Source organism: Amaranthus tricolor, chromosome 1 (assembly GCF_026212465.1).
Source record: "Amaranthus tricolor cultivar Red isolate AtriRed21 chromosome 1, ASM2621246v1, whole genome shotgun sequence".
Lineage (NCBI taxonomy): Eukaryota > Viridiplantae > Streptophyta > Magnoliopsida > Caryophyllales > Amaranthaceae > Amaranthus > Amaranthus tricolor.
The window spans coordinates 32,540,275-32,562,741 of record NC_080047.1 but is presented as its reverse complement, the minus strand read 5'-3'; the positions used below and the strand labels follow the sequence as shown (position 1 = coordinate 32,562,741).

General features: G+C 35.5%; 2 protein-coding genes across 2 annotated transcripts; both read right to left on the bottom strand.

The window, feature by feature from the left end:
* Nucleotides 1-361: 361 nt before the first annotated feature.
* Nucleotides 362-12,372, bottom strand: LOC130815532 (uncharacterized). Its single transcript, XM_057682023.1, has 7 exons — nucleotides 12,062-12,372; nucleotides 11,842-11,943; nucleotides 10,746-10,860; nucleotides 10,553-10,668; nucleotides 5,364-5,552; nucleotides 4,798-4,940; nucleotides 362-1,812 (listed from the first exon to the last, which is right to left on the bottom strand). The coding sequence occupies exons 1-7, from the start codon at nucleotides 12,181-12,183 to the stop codon at nucleotides 1,631-1,633; spliced, it is 969 nt and encodes a 322-aa protein (XP_057538006.1). The 5' UTR covers nucleotides 12,184-12,372; the 3' UTR covers nucleotides 362-1,630.
* Nucleotides 12,373-20,044: 7,672 nt separating this feature from the next.
* LOC130808777 (uncharacterized) lies at nucleotides 20,045-22,008 on the bottom strand. Its single transcript, XM_057674270.1, has 4 exons — nucleotides 21,422-22,008; nucleotides 20,730-21,191; nucleotides 20,349-20,640; nucleotides 20,045-20,254 (listed from the first exon to the last, which is right to left on the bottom strand). Exons 1-4 carry the CDS (start codon nucleotides 22,006-22,008, stop codon nucleotides 20,045-20,047), a joined length of 1,551 nt encoding a protein of 516 aa, XP_057530253.1.
* Between the last annotated feature and the right edge of the window lie 459 nt (nucleotides 22,009-22,467).

Sequence of the window (22,467 nt, the reverse complement as noted above, 5' to 3'; positions counted from 1 at the left end):
TTACAACGTACCCTAAAATCGCAAAAAAAAAAAAAAAAAAAAAAAAAAAAGAAGGGAAAAAAAACAAAAACTCGAAAAAAATCAAAACATAAAGCATTAAAAAATTTCAATCTCATAAAATAAAATTAGAAAAATTTTATATTTATAAAATAAACGAACGAACGAATTTACCCATGGCACTACTCGCCTGTTTAACTTAGCGAGTAGGTAGTACCCGTCAAAATATCAAAATTTTCATAAATTATTGTTCAAACCTACCCGTTTTTCGAGCCGTTTTTCGAGCCGAATGGGTAAAACCTAATTGTTGGAGAAGTATATTACCAAACTAAACAAGCAGAAGAGTTTAGGAGATAATTTCATATTTCCAAATGTTAAAGTCTATACCTTTTTTTCATATACTAAAAGAAATTATTTATAAAACATGCCCATAACCTTTTTCACTAGTGAAAACCGTAGTTTTCCGATTGCACATCAAAATTCAACCCTTGAAATATACAAAGATGATTGTTGGAGCAGAAAGTTACATAATCTATATAATCTTTTTCAAAAAACTACCTTATTTAATTTTTTTTGCAAAAAACTACATAATATAATACAAACATTTGTGGATGACTACCAGTTAACGACTTTCGTATGTTGACCGTTAAAATTATAACTGAGCAGCATGTGGTGTGTCATGTAATCCACTTAATTCACCTTTCTCCTTCCTTTCTAGACACGATTTCAGAATCAAAAGTCCTCTTTCCCTTTTCTCCTTCATTTCCCTAATTTAAAGAACCCTAATTTCTCCAACAATTATCCCTAATTAAATAGTAATGTCTTCTCCTTCTTCAACAGCAAATTTGAAGCTTGAAAAATGTTGGTGTGGAGTTTCTTTTACAAAGAGAATTTCATGGACCAAGGAAAATCCTGGAAGTCAGTTTAAGACTTGCGTTTTTATGATCCTGATACCAATTGGAGGGGATGCAAAAAGTTTAAATGGATTGATGAACCTAAAATGGTTGATTGGCAAAGAGAAGTGACGAACACATTTGTGGAGGTGAAGCAACAATTAGCAACTGAAATTAAGATTTTGACTTCAAGGTTTCGTTGCTTGGAACATGAAAAGGAACAAGCAATTTCAAAACTTAAAAGGATTAAGAAGAAATTGATGAATGAGAGGAAGCATGGAAAAGAGATTTCAAGCTTTATATTAGAGTTTTTCTTTTGTTTTTTGTTGGTGTTGAATGTAGTAATTAAGGATAGTAAATGAAGGTTATGAATTAATCAAGAATATATATTAGTGATTTGGGTATGTAATGGGATGTTGATTTCTTTTGTAACATGATTATATTGAATGAAATGGGTTTTCTTTTATCTATTTAACTTCATTTTTGGTATTGAATGAAATGGAATGTTAATTTACTTTCGTCAGAATCAGATGCTTTGAAGGAGGAAAAAAGGCAAATTAAGTGGATAACGTGACTGGTAATCATCCACAAACGTGTGTTATATTAGGTAGTTTTTTGCAAAACACTTTACATAAAGTAGTTTTTTGAAAAAGGTCATATAGATTAGATAGTTTCTTATAATTTTTCCTTAACATATATTACAACAAAAGCTCTCAAGTTACCTTTAATTGTAAACTTGCTCAGGCACTAAGTGTTAGAGAAGTAATAGCAGATAGCTTGAACTTGCGAACTTTCTTGGCATTCTGGGGCTGAAATACAACCTCAGTACTTGACCTGACAGTGACCTCCGTCCATTCAGCCGATGAACTTCCTTCAGCCCGATAATCACGGAAAGTGTACAACACTTGAAGTTTGGTTGGGGCTGCAATAAACAATTATAAGATGAAATTGGAAGTAATCTTAGAATGGACCTAAAGGAAGAATCAATGACAGGCTGACAGCACTATCGTTAACATGTAATAAGAATAGCAAATAATTCAGGGATCCCAACTTTCCATTATTGGCTGCCTTTTAATCTTTTCTCCTTTCCTTCTAGTTTACAAATAATGTCATTAATAATATAATAGTAAATAATTAAGTGACATCGCGTCTAGTAACTTTCATTATACTTGATACAGCACTCCATCAATTTAAATCCACTAAAACAACACAACCCCTTAAGAGCGTCAACCATATCTCTTGAATGCCAAGTCTATGCAAAGGAACTAAGGTAGTTCCTAGGCAGTAGGCAGTGCGGACCTTCATTTTGGCTCAAAAGAGCTGGGCCTCCAAAATTGTTTTGGTCCTTACACAATAGCAAGAACACAAATTCTTGTGAGAGACGGTCTTTTTGAGAGACCATCTCTAATTAGGCCGGTTTATTATATATTTTTTAAAATATTGTAAGTATGCATTAAGAATGATGTAAGTAGATATTAAGTTATTAAAAGTAGGCATTAAGGATACGATAAATAAGTATTAAGGATAATGTAAGTAGCCACTAAGAATACGGTAAGTAGACAAAAATCTTTAATGGGCTGAGCTTGAGATACGTCTCTCAAAGAGACAATCTCTCAAAAGACTAGCTGTAGCAAGAAATCGTATATTTTTTTAAAAAAAAGGGTTGTAGTTTAGTGGTTAAGATATAGTGTGCACACTAAAGGTGGGGCATTCAAATCCCAGCCCTCTAGTGTTCTATTTAAATAATGCTCTCTCTGTTTCTTTTCAAATGTCCCATTTGTTTTTGGGTTTTTATTTATCAATCACTCTTAATTTGTATTTTATTCTTAATTCATGCATTAAAACATAGTCAAATAAGATCTTGTTTGATTCGCCTCAACATAAGGTTTATTAATATCTAGTTTTTATAATTTTTAATTATACCCAATTATCGCTATTAAGTATTGAATTAGTGCATTGACAAACGTGCAAAAAGCAAATTGAACATTTAAAATGAACAAAGAAAGTAATAATTTTGGCACCCTCAGCTGAATTCCTAGGTATAAATTATCTTAAATGAATTATGTGTAGTATACTAGCATATCAACATAAGAAACTAATTTAACATAGAAAAGATCATAGCAGAATGATGTAAGTACTAGACATGCAAATGATTCAATGGTTGAGTGGACGTAACTTGAGAGATAAAATTCGAAACAAAGACATAAGAAAGGATTTATGAGTTGCAAATATTGACCAAAAGATAAAAGAAAATCATTTAAAATGGTTTTGACACGTGCAAAGACGGGGTATTAGCGAACCAGTAAGGAATATAAAAAGTTGGAGCTCGAAAATATTAAAAAGAATGCGAGCAAGACCGAAGATGATTTAGAAGACAAATTAAGATGAGTGGAAATAGATATGAACGACATAGACTTAAAAATTAAGATGGTAGGAAATCGAAATGAATGGAGAAGAAGAATGCATATGAACGAGCATATAAACTGATATATAGGTTCATGTAGCAGACCTCAATCTTTTCGGATTAAGGATGTTGTGGCTTTCAGTAGGAGCTAGATGACAAAAAATTGAGGATATAAATCAGTGTTCAAATCTTTTGTAGAATAATCTTTCCTACGATCATCGAATTATATTTTTTAAGAAGCTAAAGATCTAGGATCAGCGCCAATCCATAAGTTACCACTTTGAAACATTTTCGGTCCAGTATCTATAAACCTATTATTTTCAACTTAAAAGATAAATTCCAGATCTAATAAGTTCAACTAAGGACTAACAAGATCAAGTAAGGATCGACTAACAAATTTCCGTCAACAAAAGGCCAACAAATTCAATACATAACTAAAAAATAAATCCAGACAGGAGCTAATCGCTCAAACAGGTTCCAATAGTTTCACAAAGGTTCACGGGTTTTAAATTTTTGGCCAGTGAAGCACAAGACAGAGCCCGAGTTGTCAGAAGTTCCAGATTTGTAATCAATGTCGCAAAGAATTACCACTTTGGAAATCAAGCCACAAAAGCTCAATTCTACATCAAACTTAACTGAAATGGACCCAATCATATAAAGATAAGCAACTCGGGGGAGGGGGGATTGGAACAGATACTCCGGTCTGCATTTGAAAATAGCAGTGGCTTTACACCATGTTACGTTGTGTATACTAAAAAGGTAGTCAATATTTTAAAAATAGTAATGGATCAAGCTTTAATATCCATGATGCCCTCATTTGAGATGGAGGAAAAGGGTGGGAGAGACACAAGTAATAGACAGGTTAGTTAGCAAAATTATTATTGATCTTTAAAGATGAAAGGTTCAAACAGTGTAACAGCTCATGACAGAACAATAGAGCACCATTTACCCTAAATTATAGATGACTTGCTTTCTCAGAGATTGCAGAAATGAACATAAGGATAAGAAAAGACATGCCTGATGCCCAAGGCCCCCAGCACATAAGAATAGAACACTAGTAGCGATTAAGATGATCTCAGTTCACACTCGTCAAAATTTTCCCAGAGTTTAATTTGAGATGGAGGACACAAGTAATAGAAGGGTTAGCGGAAGTAAGCTTGATCTTTATAAAAGGTTGGAACATAGTAACAAGTAGTAATGGACCAACAGAGCACCATTTACTGTATGTTACATATGACTTGTTTTCTCAGGGACTGCAGAATGAACATGAGAATAAGAAAAGACAAAACTGATGCCCAAGGGCCCCAACACATATGAATCGAACACTACTTGTGATCAAAATGGTCTTAGTTCACAGACTAAAAAAATTTCCCCAAATTTAGCGCAAATGCATGCATGCAATCATTGGACGTATACCTAAAGTCCCATGGAAAAAGTTTTAGAACTCCACATGTGAAGAACTACATTGGATAAAGGAAAGAGCAATAAAAGCAGAAAAGTCACCTAAGCCGAACATTGAAGTTTTCTGTACAATCATCTGACTGACTTTTGACCTCTTGATGTATTGTAATGTTTGGAGATCTTCTTGCTTGCCTTTGAACTCCATAAATTCTCCTAGCACATACTTGCTACCTCTAAGCTCCAACCTAGCAGCAACGGGGAAAAATAAACTGAACATGATTTGTGCAAAACCAAATAGAAGAAAAAGCAACACCAAACCCATAAAAGGACACCAAACTAGTGTCTAAGAAGGTCCAGATGTAAAGAATTTCACTAAGGCATAATAATTGTGCTTGGAAGCAAAGCCATCAAGAAACAATTACAAATGAACCACAAAATCTTCAGTAAACAATTAGAATCCTTTAAAAATCTGAAATTAGATACACTTAACTCTGTGTCTATTGATAAACTAAAGAAAAATATAAGACTCAGATGCAGCTGAGCCACAAATCCTTAGATACCAAATTTTTAAGGCTGCAAATGCACTTGATTATTGTAGTGTTCAGAAAATTTTGACGCTCAACGAGAACAAAGTGCAATGAAAAATGAATACCAACATATAAGCATACCTATCCCACATTGGTGCTGTGCCAAGTACAAACCGAAGCTGCTGTTGTGTAGATTCCAGTACATCTTTCTTCACAGCACGAAAGGCTCCTTTAATCCATCCAGAAACCACACCTTTTGATTCTGGTTTCAAGTGTACCCACTGATCATACTGTACAACTTCTTGTGGAAAGTGGTCTGGATTTAGTGTTCTGCGAATTATTTAAAAATACAAATTACTGAATTCATTTAACACTCTAACGACAGATCACACATCAATAAGATAAGGACATGTAAGCAAAGTATTGCATTTTTATCTCAAACCAATAATTATATTAAGAATTAAGAATGTATGTTTTTTTCTCTTAAAAGCTTCAGGGTCATAGATGATAGATATACATAAAAAGAGGATTACAGTTTTCACTCTTACTAAACATACGTCTATCCTTTTTGTACTTTCTGAAAGCATTGAAGTGAAAAGCAAACTACAAAATTAAACACAAGAATAGATCATAATCCGTATCACACATTAAAAGTGCATATACTAATCTAGACTAATCATTGCCATAAACAACCAGTTGGGAATTAAATGAGTGATTAAAGCACTTAGCAGACCCATAGACTGTTGCCAGTTTAGACATATGGGTTTTTATCAAGACTCAAGTGTCAAAGACCAGATCTATCCTAATTCTTGTTTCACCAGATTTTCCAACTCAAGCAATAGCAAAGGGGGAACACTTTGCAAATTAATGAACTTAATGGCATTTCCAGCCCCAGCCTCCAAAGTTTACTCTAAAACCTCACTTTGCCCCTCAATATGTGAAACTCTTCAACATGATGACTCCGATAAGTGGTAATGCACTAAACAGATTGGAGAGGAAAATATGAATTTTGTTTTAGGGGGGGGGGGGGGGGGGGGGGATTAGGTATGCTAGAGTGAAGGAATGTGAACGAAAGTAGAAACTTGATGAACAAAAAAGACTAGGATGGTAGTTTTTGGCACTATTTAACAACTCATAAAATATTTTTGAGCCAACTCTTTTCTTGATTTTAGATATACCAAGGGTCAAGACCAATGTTAACTAAAAACAAAATTCGATCCGATACGAGAAACGGAAATGGAAACGATAAACGTTATTTTTAGAGTTTAAGAAATGTAGGAAACGCCGGTACATTTTTATTTTACAACAAAAAAATAAATGAGTAAAAGCAGGTAAGAAAAGAGAATGACTAAAAAGATAACATATGAAAACTTAAAAGAAAAGACTTTTGTTATAATATGTGGTTTTGGGCCAGAAAAAAAAAACATTTGTGGAATTTACTTTTTAAACGTTAATCTAGAGATTTGGAAACAAAGATTTTTAAACGGGAATGGTAAGTTCACGGATTCTGGTAACTATGGTCAAGACTTCTTCATAACCAAATAAGCTTATTTTAAAAACTATTGATCTCAAAACATGGTTTATTGAAATTAAATTGGCCACAATGATATGTAATCATGGAATTTCTTGACTAAAAACTGGAAATTGATCTTTGACAGGGTCTTACTAAAAACAAGGCTTAAGAGAAGAGAACTTAAGAATTGCCTGTAAAATTTACGAACTTTCCAACCATCTCGGTAAGTTTTTCCCAAATATTGCTCTCCAATTTTTATTAACATTTCCACGACCCTCCACCGAATTGATTTGTGTGAATTACTAAACGATAAAGCCCTAAGAATAAGTCTTCTAAAAGGGATGATATTGTATTTCAAAAGGCCTATGTGACCTTGGACAGGGGAGATATAGGACATCTAAAAACGGAACTTCCTTTTCTATTATAAAAGGATGTTTGGTCATTGTCCAAAAGGGGTTTTCTTATGTTACAATCTGCCCCATTTAGTCGCAAACCAAATGTCAGTTACCACTATGAGACAAGACTAAAAGAGTGAATCACAAGATCAATGCCTTGACCAACATGGATGACAAAATATTTTACTCAATTTACAGCCTTAAACTTAGTATTACTACTTCTAATTGAAGTTTTATACAATGATGCACTTTAGACACTAACAACATAAGCCACTACACTAATAAAATAACTCCAACTCTTGCAGCTCAAAAGCATTTATGTACGCAATACGGCAGGTTGACAGATTGTTTTCACAAAAAGTCATATAAAAACAGATTGCAATCTCAAAAATATCAGAAAAGAAATATTCTATGGTTTCAAAACCTAATTCATTCGAAGTAGGAGTACTAACAGAATAAATTTTACAATATTTATAATGTCGTTTTGCTAAAACTAAAATTTTGCGGAACTTATAGAGGCAATACATAAAATCAGCACACAAACTAATAAATGGATTAAAAATTGACATCTATGACCAACAAAAAGATAAATCGAACTAGCCAAACCTTTATAAAAAAGTCATAAAAGTAAAATATTCAAGTTCTTGAAATTTCAATATAACCTATGATTGATCAACAACAAAGGAAAATCTAACAAGACTTGATCAACAAATAACAATTTCTTTAAAATATTATCCAATAGCTAAAAACCAAAACCAAACGGAAAAAGAGGATATTAGGGACATTTTACCTTGTATTGAAAATTGATGGAGAAAAGTGATTGAATGTTGATGTTTAGCAGCACAAAATAAATATATCAAGATGCAATTGTATTTGTGATTTCAGGAAATTTCTAGGGTTCATATATTAAAAAGAGGAGAGAGAATAAAGGAAAAAGTCAAATGAAACCATAAGTATTGAGAATGATTTCAAAAGAGGAAAGAGGAGAACGAGTATGACATAGGGCCCTAATTCGCATATTACATCAAACCCTAATAAGAGCTCTTATCCACCCTTATTAGAACAACCATGTCATATGAATTGTTCACATTGTACAACAACGAGACTATGAAAATATTAAAGCAAACGCAAGAAACGGTTAAGGACATGAAATAAGAAACAAAAAAGATTTTCCTAAATCAAGAAAATCTTTTTGGAAATAAGGAGAAACATAAAAAATATGGTAATGGAGGAGACAAAGTGAAAGTAATTCCAGAAATTATAAAAATTTCTATGAACGATGGAGAAGAAATTAAAAAGGGAGAGACAAGAATGCACTAAACTCAGTAAAGAACATGAATTTAAAATTGTCCAAAAATTCAAAAAAAAAAGAAAAAGAACTATTTCGATCAAGAAAATTGGTTTCCAAGAAAAGCCTCAGAAGATTTTAAAGGAAAAAAGGTCAAGTTTTCAATGGAAAATTTGAAAATGATGTGAAATTAGGGATGAAAAGAATGACCAAGAGACATGCAAGTAAAGAGGAAAAATATAGAAAGACTAGAAGATGCGGAAAGTACTTGGGAAATAGTTGAACTCCGTTGAAAGTTGCGAACGACCGAAGGCAGGGCTCATGTCAGTTGAAGCAAAACAGAGGGCGAACTAGAAGAGATATCCTTGTGAGTTGTGGTTCTGGTAGAGGTCCTAGAACGTCGAGGGAGGTGGGTGAAGAAGATATAGTAGACATGGCCTTGTATGTTGTGGGTCTGGTTGAGGACTCGGAATGATGCGTTCGCAGCCATGGTGGTCTCTAGTGGGTTGTGGAAGACCACTAAAAATAGTTTGAGAAAATTAAAAGGTCAGGAAATTCAAAGTAGCCACCTAGATGTGACGAGAAATCGAAGAGGTGAAAGAATTGGTGGTGACCATAAAAAGTTTTCTAGCGTTGGTGAAAATGACATCAAAGATGACAGCATTATTAGACTAAAGAAAAGAGGAAATGAGATGAAGAAACAAAAGGCTGATAATATGTTCTTTATTCATTTCTTTGGTTTAAATGCAGGGCTGATAATAGAAGGAGAGGAGGATTATATTCTAAAGTGGGTGGTAATTTGGAAATTAATGTTGAGGAATAAGAGTATTCAAGTACTAGTGCTTGGAACTGATAAGGGAGAAATAAGAGTTAAGAGGGGGACCTACCCACCAAATGCTCTAACATACTCCTATTCAAGAAGACATGTTTTGCCCTCGAACTTGCCCTCTAATTGTTCAGTCATGCTTCCACAATTTTTGAGGAGTCATGAGTCATGAGTCAACAGAAGACAATTGAGAAGACAATATCATTAATTCACGCCAGCCATTACTCTTAATAAATAGTCAATTTGCATGCATCCACTACTTTTTCAATGTGAGTTGTATTGGGAAGAAAAGCTAAGTGAGAAAATAGGGCACACAGTTAATACACATGCCATGCCAAGCATTAACTCTAGCCAAATATTACTCTTAACCTTTTCCTATCCACCTTGAGGACAAGGGGTCAGTGATGTCATATATGTGATAGATGGTATATTAGGTATTTTAGTATTAATAAATATAGGGGAAAGGAAACTAGTATGAATTAAGAAGCTTGAGTAGATAAAGGGGGAGCTAATATTTTGTAAACACTATTGGTTGAGTTCTTAACTCATTTTGGAAGAGCTGTAAGCCTCTTAAATCACAATAATACAATCTCTTATACAATTCTATACTACACATTGCCATGGCTTATCAATGGACTAATCCAATTCACTACAGACCCTAATCCTACCCTTCTAATATATATTTCATAAGGCTCGTTGCCAATCTTTCCCGTTTTCGAACACCTATAACGACTAAAATAATAGTAATTTTTAAATAATCCAACAAAAAATATCCAAACGCGCCCCAAGCTTATTGCACGGATCTAATCCATACAAAAATAAGATAACAAGTCAAGAAGTCAACTAGTTTTTTTAAAAAAAATCATAATCTAGTCAATATTTAACAAGCACAAACCACCCAAACACCATAGAAATATATGTGTCCATCAACTTAAATAGAAGTAACAAAGTAGTCAAACTTTTCATAGGTTTTTGGACTAAAAAATTATTAATATGTAAACCATCAATCATGCTTACATACATTTTCAGAAGTACATCTTTTCAGACTCCATTAACACAACATTATGAGTAAGCCAAATACAAAGCAAGAAAAACCTAACAACAAAGAAGTATGAAACAAAGTCTTGAAGATCAAAGAAAGTGGGAAAAGGAAGGAATGCCTCCCAAGAGCAATCAAGTGATACTAACATCAAAAGGCAATTAGTGAAGAAAAACCAATGAAGACAAATCCAAAATGAAACAAGATATTGCAAATGATGTTGCATTACATTTAAAAACAATACCATAATACAATAAAAGATGCCTTACCGGAACTTTGGGTTGCAAATTATGACTTTGGAAGATATGTATCCTTCAGGTAAGGAAACTCCTCTTTGTTCGAGATATGATTCTAGAACAGAGGCTTGCCTTTTAGCATCTGCTACCTACAACAAAAAGAAAAACTTAAACTTGGATACAAAAAAGTCCATCCGTTGTTTGCTATAGAAAAATCATGACTAACAGGATCTGGGTGATGCTCTTCCTTATGTTTGTGATCACTTATACAAAGCCAACTTCCATCAGAATTAACTGAAACAAATCCAGACATATTCTTGACACAAATTACCACAACCTCCCTGCAAAACACGCAAAAATAAGACTTCACAAGAAATTTCCAAGTAAACTATATATAAAGGTGATGGCTTGGATGGGAAAATCTCAACCGCATCACAATAGCATAGCAAAGGTTTTAAGCTCACTGTGACCCTGACATGAGGCCATGACAGCAGCAAACCATCAATGATACCCATTGAAGTGAGCGTACATAAATTGTGCGTTCAAACCACATCCAAGATTTAAAACCCTTGGTTGTATGTAGCAACAATGAAAAAAGACAATATTAATCCACCATTCAACTATTTATTTGAAGGAAATACAGGATTCCTCCACAATACCTACTAAAAGTCATCATTGTCTATAGCATTAGCCCGGAATCTGTCCTTAATCCATATAAAGGATAGAATCCAAATTGCAACATTTTTGTGTCACATATTTTGAAATATAGGAATTTCCAATCAACAGCACCTCAAAATCAACACTGCTTATAATATTTGCCAGGTGTCTATCCCTAATCCATATTAAAGATAGAATCCAAATTGTAACATTTTTCCGTCGCATAAGCCAAAATATTTAGATTTCCAAGTTCCAACCAATATCATCAGAATTGCATAATAGGAGTATAATTATTCATTGGCAATCACGCCAAATGACAAAGCAGAATTCAAAATGACAAGGTTAAAAAGCAAACCAACAGAAAATCCTACAAACAAAAAGGATTAATGTGTATAGGCAACGGGCTCTTATGAAACAAAATTTAAAAGTGAGTTGCTTTCACAAGTTGACATTATGATTAATTTTAGTAAGATAAAGAAATTCCTACACGTAATCATGCTTATAACCAAATACTATGCTAAGTCCATGCAAACTCTATCACCTGTTATCCGAATATATGTAACACTAGATATCGCATATGAGTAATCGCTCAAGTTAAAACTCCTCAAATTCAACAATTATATTAGGTGAAAGTTTTGAATTTCAATTCATCAGTTAAAAACTACCTGCTAGTAACAAGAACCAAATCGATATTTTGGCGAGAACCAGAATCAGCGTCAGGAATTCGAAGGCCTACATAAGCTTTCCCTCCATACAATTTCTCTAACCTGCAAATTGAATATCATAAGTCGCAATTTAATCAATTTTAAACAAAAAACACAGCAGAAATCAGATTTTTTAAAAACCTAATTTAAGAAATGACGATTGAAGTAAAAGTAGACAAACCTAGAAGCGACGGAGAAAATAGCGTTAAAATCGGAGGTTTCCATATCCAAGACATCATCGTTACCGAAGAATAATCGAAGTACTTTGTAGAGTACGAGACCGCAGAGAATTTCTACCCACATTTCGACTTCAGGGGGATGGATGACTGAAAAACGAAGATACAAGGGGGAAATGAAAATGAAAAGGGGTAGTGAAGAAAAGAATCTCAGCTTGGTTTAACGTCGACCAAATCTTGACTTTTTGTTTTGCGAAGACGCGGTTAAGTCATTGTCGAAAGAGTTCAAGCGGTGACCAAATTAGGTAGAGCTATTTTTTTAGTTTTAACTTTTAGGGCAGAGCTATGGTTTCTAATTGATATGGAATTTGTATCATGTGTGATGTGATTATGCGTGTGAAATGAAGGAAAATCACAAGTGACTCAAACCAAGGGATATTCCAAGACTGCTGGGCAATGCTTTGACAAGGGTTGGACTGTCAAGCCCCTTTTCAACGCAACAATGAAGAGTTCCTTTGATTAATCAAGGGAACTATCAATGTTCTTGGATAGTATGAAGTGCAATCTTGAAGACTGATCAAGGGGTTGCACAATCACGAAGGGTAAACTGACCCTTAGGAACCCAATTGCAAGCAATTGACAAAAAAATTCGAACGTTGAATTTTTTTCTGAAAAATTTTCATTAACAACAAACTTGTCTTTACATGGGATCACAATCACTATTTATAATGTTTAAGCATCAAGGATAGGCTAACTACATGAGGGCTAACTGTTCTAACGGTCAAATACTCACGTGCCTATACATGTGCAACTAAAAAATAACAGAAACAAACACCCAGGCTTCATCAGGCTACTGTGGTGCTGGCTGTCAACTGGGTGACTTTGGTCTCCAATTTCAGACCTCCTCCAATGACTTCCAATAAGACTCTTGGGCCGTGGCAGCTAGGCCCGTGTGTGGAGATTCCAAATTTACCCTCCACGTCATCTCAATGGTTCAGGTCGTGTCTGGGTGAGCCTTCCAAGGTGGCCTGGTCAGCTATTGACGTCAGTGCAGTCTGTTGGTCTGTGCTGCCCAGTTCTGTAGGCCTATGTTCCCTTATTGTCTTGTTTAGTTGCAGCTGGTTCCTCTTAATTAATTCATCCCTTCCTTGAGTGTCTTGATTGCATGGAAGGTTCTTCTTGCTTAATCTTGAAGTTGGTTCTGAAATAGAAGTTGATTCAGAGACTTCAAGCACACTTGTGTTGTTCATGTCATTGCTTGGATGTTCTTGGCTTTTGTTGCTGCCTTTTGGGTCTTGATTTGGTTCAATGTGTTCACTGTTACGGTTCTGCATGAGTCTAGCATGTTGTACCTTAGTAGGCCACGAATGGTAACAAGTTGTATCCTGTTGTGCTAACTATTTTTAAACAAACAATTCATAATATAGCACGAGCATGCTTGTCATTTGTGCCGGATCTAAAATATAAAGTTATCAATATGAACAATGTTGAAAAAAATGCAAAAATTGAAGACGTTAAAAGAGTATTGCAATAAGATGTTTGGAATCGACAAAACCAAGAAATATTTTCAAAAAATATTTGAAACAAAAAATGGAAATAATAATAGGAAAAAGAATAAACATATATAAATATAGAAGAAAAGGTGAAAAAGCATTCAAATATTCATATTTCCTTTTAAAAAGGAGAAAAGCAAGCAAAATCCTTCAATGTAAAAAAAATAATAAATATTGTGATAATTTATTTAATATTCCTCCTTTTAAGTTTCTAATATGGATTTGTCATCGTGTGTCGTGCAACATGCCACAAAACTAATTTCTCTTTAACATTATTTTACCTCAAAATTGGTTAAAATTTGGTGGGTTTAGCATGTCTTACATCAACTCGACACTAAAGGCCACATGTCGTGGCGTGCCATTTAAAATATTGGTCAATATAGCCTGTCTATGGTCCAATCTGGCGATAGCAAGTCATGTGGCGCCTTGTTGTGAGTCGTCTCTTGTCGAGCCATGAGCGGTCCGAGTCTATGTCGCCCATGTGTTGGTTCGAACCATATCCAAATTTAGTTGCTTATTCCCTTAAACTCACTCATTTTAGCACGCGGTTCTTTTTGGTTTATATATCTTCTAATTTTTTTTCTTAGTTTACAGATGCTACTAGTCTATATTGGTTTGTATATCATATTCCATGCTTTAGTTACCTTCACATGCGTAGTCACATTTTGGTGATTGGTTTGCTGGTGTTTTATGCTTAGTCTACTAAGACAGTCCTTGCTTTTATCTATTGTTGTTGCTCTTCTTGTGTCTGTGCTTCTGCTAAGTTGTTGTTTGATGCATATGTTGGTGCATATTTGCTATAAATAGCTTGAGTGTCTTTCTCCTTTTGGTGAATTTGTTGCTGCTTGCCTTCTATACATAGCCCTTATGACTCCTAGCTTGTTCTTGAGTTTTGGAAGATTTAGGGCTTCTTTCTTATGGCTGCTTCACCGACTAGTTTATGCTCTTTTACTAGAGCATAGTTTATTTTGTTAGTAAATGGTGTCTTGTTGCTAACTTGAATTTTAGTTTTTTTGGTTGTGCACTTTTGTTTTTTAACCATTTGTTTTAACGGATGTAGTTTAGGTCTAATGTTGTTAGGGCTTGAAATGAGTTCCATCCTAGATGTATCATTTTCCTCTTCCTCATAGTTTTCCATCTTGTTTCCTTTAGGGAAAGGAAGGTGGTTTGTCTTCCTCCCATATTGATTGTACCTTTGTTCTTATGATAAAATAATTTCATTTATCGAAACAACAACAACAACAACAACATTAATAATAATAATAATAATAATAATAATAATGATGATGATGGTAATAATGATAATTGGAACATCTCGGAATAACTCGGGTCGTACGAAAAGAGAAGATGACCTTTTAAAAACGAGACAACTATAATCCGAGTCAAACCGGGATGTTAGAAAACAGTTTTAAACGGGTTTGAAGTTAAGGAAAACGTGCGGATCGAGTTCTATTAGCGTTATTATGAACTACTAGATAAGAAATTCTTAGCAGCGGATAAGAACGAAAAGTTAAATCCACTTATTACAACTTGAGAACGATGATCGCCTCATAAAACCAAATGTTCTTTAAACTTAATTTTGAAATTCTTATCAAGACTTCTCTATCCTAGTAATTTATTTCTTCAAGGGACAATCCTCACTCCCAAGACCTGCAACTTAACTTACTACTAGTCATTGCCTAGATAGGTAACAACATCATCGCAGGGTCGTTAAGACCAAAAGTACACGTCAGCAATCGTCGCATATCAAATAAATAATAACACAAGAGTAAGTTTTAATTTAATAGCTAACAATTCACAGAACTGTACGCTTCGATCATGCTAATTAAGAATAATTGTTTTCATGTAAAGATTAGTCAGCCATACTGTTGTACTATCCAGCCATACTGCCGGTACACTCCAATCTCCATAAGTGAGACAATACATTAGGGGGAGCTAACCCCTAAGCAAGTCTCTACCATAGACACTCGCCTTACTTCGGTGCCTATGGTTAAGTATGCATACCCCCGCGGTGGCTCATAATGCCCCATATACCGCGAGTAATTCATTTCCACCAATTGACGTCATACTACGTCCACTTTAAGGTTAGTGAGGTCATACTACCTCTGCTTATCAAAACAATATATCAAAATTATTTATTCGAAAAGATAGCATTATTCATACTATATATCCCTACTTTACTTTTGTATACCATTATTATATGATACATCGGTCTAAATGCGAACTTCGCTGCGTGTACATACCTTAAGCAAGATAACCAACTCACAAGCGTCTTAATCAATTCCCGGTTACGAATCGACTTCCTACAAGGTTCAATCGTATTCGGAAAATAAGCACACATACACATTTTCCTCAAATCATCCATAACACACACATACAATTACATCCATACCTTTAACATCCATCACATACTAAAATATGGAAAATACACAAAACAGGACAGCCTATACAATCTGTCCAGAAACTCAACTTAAAGCTGTCAAACTGAAAATTCGACTTCACCGTTGCGTCTGGAAGGCATCAAAACCCCCGGGTACCAATTTCCATAATTTATAACATAGTATAAGTATTTTTAACCTAATTTCAAAGCCAAAAATGTTCCAAAAACACTTTATTTTCACCATTTTCCAAACTTACGGGATTTTGTCATTTTATTTGCTTTATTTCCTATTAAATCTAAACGACAATATTTACATAATTTTCATGACCATCTATGAAATTAATTTTTATTCCTCAAAAATAATTCTTTTTACACAATGTACACACACACTTCACATATATATATATTTATATATATTTCTCTAGCAACATTATAAATTCCTCCTATTAATCAATAAAATGAATATCTAACACCACTTACATTTTTCTATGAGCATCCATTTTATATATATATATATATATACTTTACAATTATCCATCAAACAAATCCTTCACACACATATAAACATATCTAAATCCCTAAAAAGAAACATTCTTCATCAATTTAGATAGAAAAATACATCTCAAAATCATACATGAAATTTTAAATTCATAAATTAAATATGAATTATAAGATAAAACATATAATAATCATAGAATTTTAAATTAAAACTTAAGATTCAACATAGATTAAGAATTACACTTACAATTGTAAAGGAAAACACCAAATGATGAAGTGTAATGGAGTTAGGAATGTGAATTAGGAGAAATTTTGAAAGGATGTTAAAATGAAAATGATTAAGGAATTAAGAAGGGTTAATTATATGGGATTAATGCCTTGATCCTTCATTAACCTAAGGGAGTTACAAGCTCCACCAAAAGTCTCTCTTTTATTTATTTATTTATTTTTTTTTTTGAAAATAAAAGATGGGTTAAGGAAAGGTTTGGGCCCAAATAATTCTAATTGCCAAAAAGGATTACAAATCTCATGACCAAGCCCAATAATAAATAAAAAATATATATAGAAATAATATTATTAGTGAATTATTAAATATATAGGGGAAAAATATCGGGAAAATATCGGGGTGTTACAGACTACCCCCCTTAAAAAGGTTTTGACCCCAAAACCACACCCCAAAACCACACTTAACATAACACATAACCACACTTATCATAACACATAACCAAAAAACTAGTAAAACGAAATTAATCACTATACACACATACACAAAGCAACCCAAAACATGAATCGCACGAAAATCCTATCGCCTTCCACCCCCCTTAACGAAGTTACGTCCCCGTAACTTACTAACCTGAGAGAAAAGCTGAGGATACTGCTCTCGCATGGAGTCTTCCGTCTCCCAGGTTGCCTCTTGTGAGCGGTGATTGAACCATAATAATTTAACCATGGTGATATCCTTCCGACGAGTACCACAGACCTTCTTATCCAATATCCGGACAGGCTGTTCCTCATAGGTTAGGCTCTCATCAAGTTCTAACGCCTCTGGATCTAATACATGAGAAAAGGCTGCGACGTAACGTTCAACTGAGAAATGTGAAAAACGTTGTGCACTTTACCCAGAGCATTAGACAATGCTAATCGATAGGCTAACTTCCCTACTTTCTCCACAATGTCATAAGGACCTATGAAACGTGGGCTTAACTTTCTACGAGCACCAAAGCGAACTACTCCTTTCATTGGAGACACACGAAGTAGAACCTTGTCACCCGCTTCAAATTCATCAGGCCGACGTCAGAGATCGGCGTACGATTTTTGTCTATCTTGGGCTGCTTTCATTTTCTCGCGAATTAACTTTACTTGTTTAGTCATTTGAACAAGCATATCAGGTCCTAAGGTGACAGATTCAGTAAAATCATCCCAGCATACAGGACTACGGCACTTACGACCATAAAGTGCTTCAAACGGAGCCATTTGAATCGTAGCTTGGTAACTGTTATTAGAAGAAAACTCTACCAGTTCCAAATGTTCATCCCATGAACCTTGCCATTCCATGGCTATCGCTCTCAACATGTCCTCTAGTATTTGATTGACGCGTTCCGTCTGACCATCGATCATTGGGTGGAAGGACGTACTATGAAGAAGGGTGGTCCCCAACGCTTGTTGTAGTGATTTCCAGAAATGTGACAAATATTGAGTATCCCGATCAGAAACAATAGTACGAGGTATTCCATGATAGCGAATCACGTACTTAATATAAGCACAAGCAAGTTGTTCCATATCCCACTTACAATTCATTGGAATAAACCTTGCCGACTTAGTAAGTCTGTCCACGATAACCCAAAGAGTTTCATTACCGGCTCTTGTTCGAGGCAAACCCAACACAAAGTCCATGGAAATTTCGTCCCACTTCCACACCGGAATTTCAAGAGGTTGTAATAATCCGGCAGGTCTCTTATGCTCACTCTTAACCTTTTGACACGTTAAGCACTTAGCAACAAATTCTGCAATATTCTTTTTCATACCCGACCACCAAAACATGCATTTTAAATCTTGATACATCTTGTCTCCACCAGGATGAACTGAGTATCTAGAATTATGAGCTTCGTTCAATAATTTTTCCTTCAAAGAGTCACACCCGTCCGGTACACACCACCGTCCTTTAAAACGAAGACTACCATCCTCATGAATTGTAAAACCGTCAGCTCTCCCTTCACTGATCTGCTCCCGAAGTTCAATGAACTTAGGTCTTCCAGTTGCTTAGCCATAATCTCTTCCAAAAAATGTAGGTTGAATGGACAATGCACTCAACTTGGCTTCCAACTCCCCTTCTTGGATTATCTCTAAGCTCATTCTCTCAAACTCCTTACACAATTCCTCAGAGGTTATTAATGCTGAGACTGAGTACCTCGATTTTCTGCTCAAAGCATCAGCGACCACATTCGCACGGCCTTCATGATAAGCAATCTCCAAGTCATAATCACTGATAAGTTCTAACCAACGTCATTAGCGCAAATTCAACTCGGATTGAGTGAACAAAAATTGCAAACATTTATGGTCCGTGAAGATCTTGCATTTGACACCATAAAGATAATAACGCCAGATTTTTAATGCAAAAACCACAGCCGCTAATTCCAAGTCATGTGTTAGATGATTCACCTCATGAGTCTTCAGCTGACGCGAAGCATACGCCACTACTTTCCTATCTTGCATTAAAACACAACCTAATCCATGTTTGGAAGCATCACTGTAGACGGAATATTCCAAAGATGGATCAGGTAAGGTCAACACTGGAGCTGTAGTTAACTTCTCCTTCAAAAATTGAAATGCCTTCTCACACTCCTCGGTCCATTCGAACTTCTTCTCCTTCTCCATCAAGGATGTTAGCAGACGAGCGACACGAGAAAAATCCTTCACAAAACGACGATAGTACCTTGCCAAACCCAAGAAACTTCGAATATCCGTAACATTTTGGGGTGCAGGCCAGTCTCGGACTGCTTTTATCTTTGTCGGATCAACAAAGATCCCTTTTTTAGAAACAAGGTGACCTAGAAAAGCCACCTGTTCTAACCAGAATTCGCACTTTGAAAACTTAGCATATAATTCATTTTCTCGAAGAATTTGCAAGACTACTCTTAAATGTTCTTGATGCTCTTCACGACTCTTAGAATATACCAAGATATCATCAATAAACACCACTACACACTTATCAAGACATGCATTAAAAACTCTATTCATCAACCCCATAAATGCAGCAAGTGCATTGGTTAATCTAAAAGGCACTACAGTGAATTCAAAATGTCCATATCTGGTTCGGAAAGCTGACTTATTAATATCCTCCTTCTTAATGCGCAACTGGTGATACCCTGATCGTAAATCAATCTTAGGAAAGACTCTTGCCCCTTGCAACTGATCAAAAAGATCATTAATCCGTCGTAACGGATATTTATTCTTAATTGTGACTTTATTGAGTTCTCTATAATCAATACAGAGACGCATCGTTGCATCCTTTTTCCTCACAAATAATACCGGGGCTCCCCAGGGAGAGATGCTAGGTCTTATATAACCCTTTTTAACAACTCCTCTAATTGCACCTTTAATTCTTCCATTTCCTTTGGAGCCATAAGATAAGGGGCTTTTGAAATTGGCCCTGTCCGAGGCACCAAATCGATTGAAAAGTCCACGTCTCTTTTCGGTGGCATGCCTGGAAGCTCTTTTGGAAATACATCCTTGAAGTCACGGACTACAGGAATATCATCAATTCGAACCTTCCGCACCTCCACCTTACTTATACTATAGAAAAACCATGGTTGTCCCTGCTTGATTAGCTTCCTTGCTTCTAAGGACGACACGATTTTTTACCTTGGGTCCCTTAGGAAACTTCCTATATTTAAATTTCTCTCCTCGGGGTCCGCTTAGCGTTACGGATTGTCCCTCACAATCTATCACTGCCTTATATCTACCCAACCAATCCATCCGAAGGATTACATCTAGACCTTCCATTTCCAAAGAAAACAAATCACTCGAGAATTTTGTCTTTCCTATATTGACCGACGCCCCACGAAATAACATACTACAATGAAAGGTCTCTCCGGAAGGATTAGCGACTGAGAAAGATGTTTTCTTGGGATTTTCCAATCCTAAGTCTTTAAATCTAGATTTAGAAATAGACGAGTACGATGCACCAGAATCAAAAAGAACTTTAACAGACTTTGAATTGATGCAAAAAGTACTTGTGACCACATCGGACACTTGTGCTGCTTCCCTAGCGTTAACTGCTGATAGTCTGCCATAATTGTGAGAGACTGGCGTAGTGCCTCCTTGACTACCTCGTTGTCTAGGAAAGTTCTCATTCCTAGCATTCCCTTGAGGTTGCTGAATTCCGGAATGATTTCTCTGAAACCTAAGGTTTGAGACACCCCTAGGGTTTCTACCATAACCACCACCGTTTTCATTTCCACTTCTCGTGTCATTACCACTCCAACCATTATCGAAGCGTTGTTGTAGAAAACCTCTGTGATTACCCCTTGAGGCTCTTGTTGTCCCAATCGAGCATAGCACTCATACATTCTGTGACCCGATTTACCACAGTATGAACAGTCCACTAATGCTCCCCGACAATCTCTCCCTGGATGATTTTTCTGGCATCTCCTACAGTTATAAATTCTTTCCTTTCCATTGCGGTGATAAAGAGGTTTCTGTACCCTGACCTCAAATGTTGAACCTCCCCCACCTTTACTTGACTGTCCTGGCTGGTACACTTTTTCTTGATAATCCCATAGGTTTTATGTTTCTTAAAGTGGTTTTGTGCATGATTACTCCCGCTCTCTAAATTCTGGAACCTAGGTTCACTATGGGCCGACTTCTCCTACTCCTTCCTAATAACATTTCCTATCTGGGCTGCCCTCTTATATAACTAGTCTAAAGTATCGTACCTATCGATCTCAATGTATTTTGGAATCTCGTACGATAAACCCAGTTCGAAACGTTGCATTTTATTTGTTTCAGTCGGGACGTCCTCGGGGCAAAACTTCAGAAATTCCATAAATTTCTGATAATACTCATCCACTGTTAAATTCCCCCTTTCAAACCTAGCAAACTCGTTTGACCTATCCTTCCTCACGTGAGGTGGGCAGAATTGATCCCTTAACGCTCCCTTAAAACGTTCCCAGCTTAATTCACCATCATTCTCCACTATCAGCCTCGCCTTACTATGTGTCCACCAGTAGTCAACATCTTCGACCAGATAAAATGCAGCCTGGTCGACCATAAATTCTGCGGGACATCGAACTACACTAAAGAGTTTGTCAAACTCTCGAAACCAGTTTTCCAGCGCAGAAGGTTGTCCTTTCCCATCATAAGTAGAGGGCTTACACTGGGCTATCCTCTTAGTAATTAATGAAGCCAGCTCTTCTATGGATTTATGTCTGGGGTTTCTTGCACCAGCTAGGGCTTTCACTAGGTTCCGAAGTACACGGTCAGAGTCACCTCTATTTCCGTTCTTTCTCAAGAATGGAGGCATGATGGAAGGTAAACAACATTTTAATAAACAAGGTATATATATAAATATTCAATTTCCATCATCGAGGTTAAACAAAACTTAGGCTAAGATAACTTCTTAGAGATAAGGAGGTCTATCCTAATAGTTGGTAGAATTAAAAAGTTGAGCCTGTTAATCGGCTCCTAAGCTTCCGCCAAATATAAAAAAAACAATTATGTTAATTAATTATAGTAATGCTCAATATTCACAAAATTTCAGTATCATAATATATCAAACTTCACAAATTCAGCTAATGAGAAGAGGTTATAAATAATTAAACAGAAAATCAAGATGATATTATAATTCAACTCGCATACTCTGCCATAACATATTATTAAATTCAAAAATACTTGGGTACAAAATCCCAAATAATCACTGTTCTTCTTAACCATATTGTCAAAACAAAACAGAAGAAAATTCTCGACAGAATATCCATACATC

Coding starts and splice junctions, on each gene's coding strand:
- LOC130815532 (XM_057682023.1), bottom strand. CDS start 12,183: ATGTGGGTAGAAATTCTCTGCGGTCTCGTACTCTACAAAGTACTTCGA. Junction 11,944..12,061: donor ATTTTCTCCGTCGCTTCTAG/GTTTGTCTACTT, acceptor TTCAATTTGCAG/GTTAGAGAAATTGTATGGAG. Junction 10,669..10,745: donor AAGAGCATCACCCAGATCCT/GTTAGTCATGAT, acceptor TTTTTGTTGTAG/GTAGCAGATGCTAAAAGGCA.
- LOC130808777 (XM_057674270.1), bottom strand. CDS start 22,008: ATGCCTCCATTCTTGAGAAAGAACGGAAATAGAGGTGACTCTGACCGT. Junction 21,192..21,421: donor AAATACATTGAGATCGATAG/GTACGATACTTT, acceptor ATTTGAGGTCAG/GGTACAGAAACCTCTTTATC. Junction 20,641..20,729: donor AAGCAGCACAAGTGTCCGAT/GTGGTCACAAGT, acceptor TTCTAAATCTAG/ATTTAAAGACTTAGGATTGG.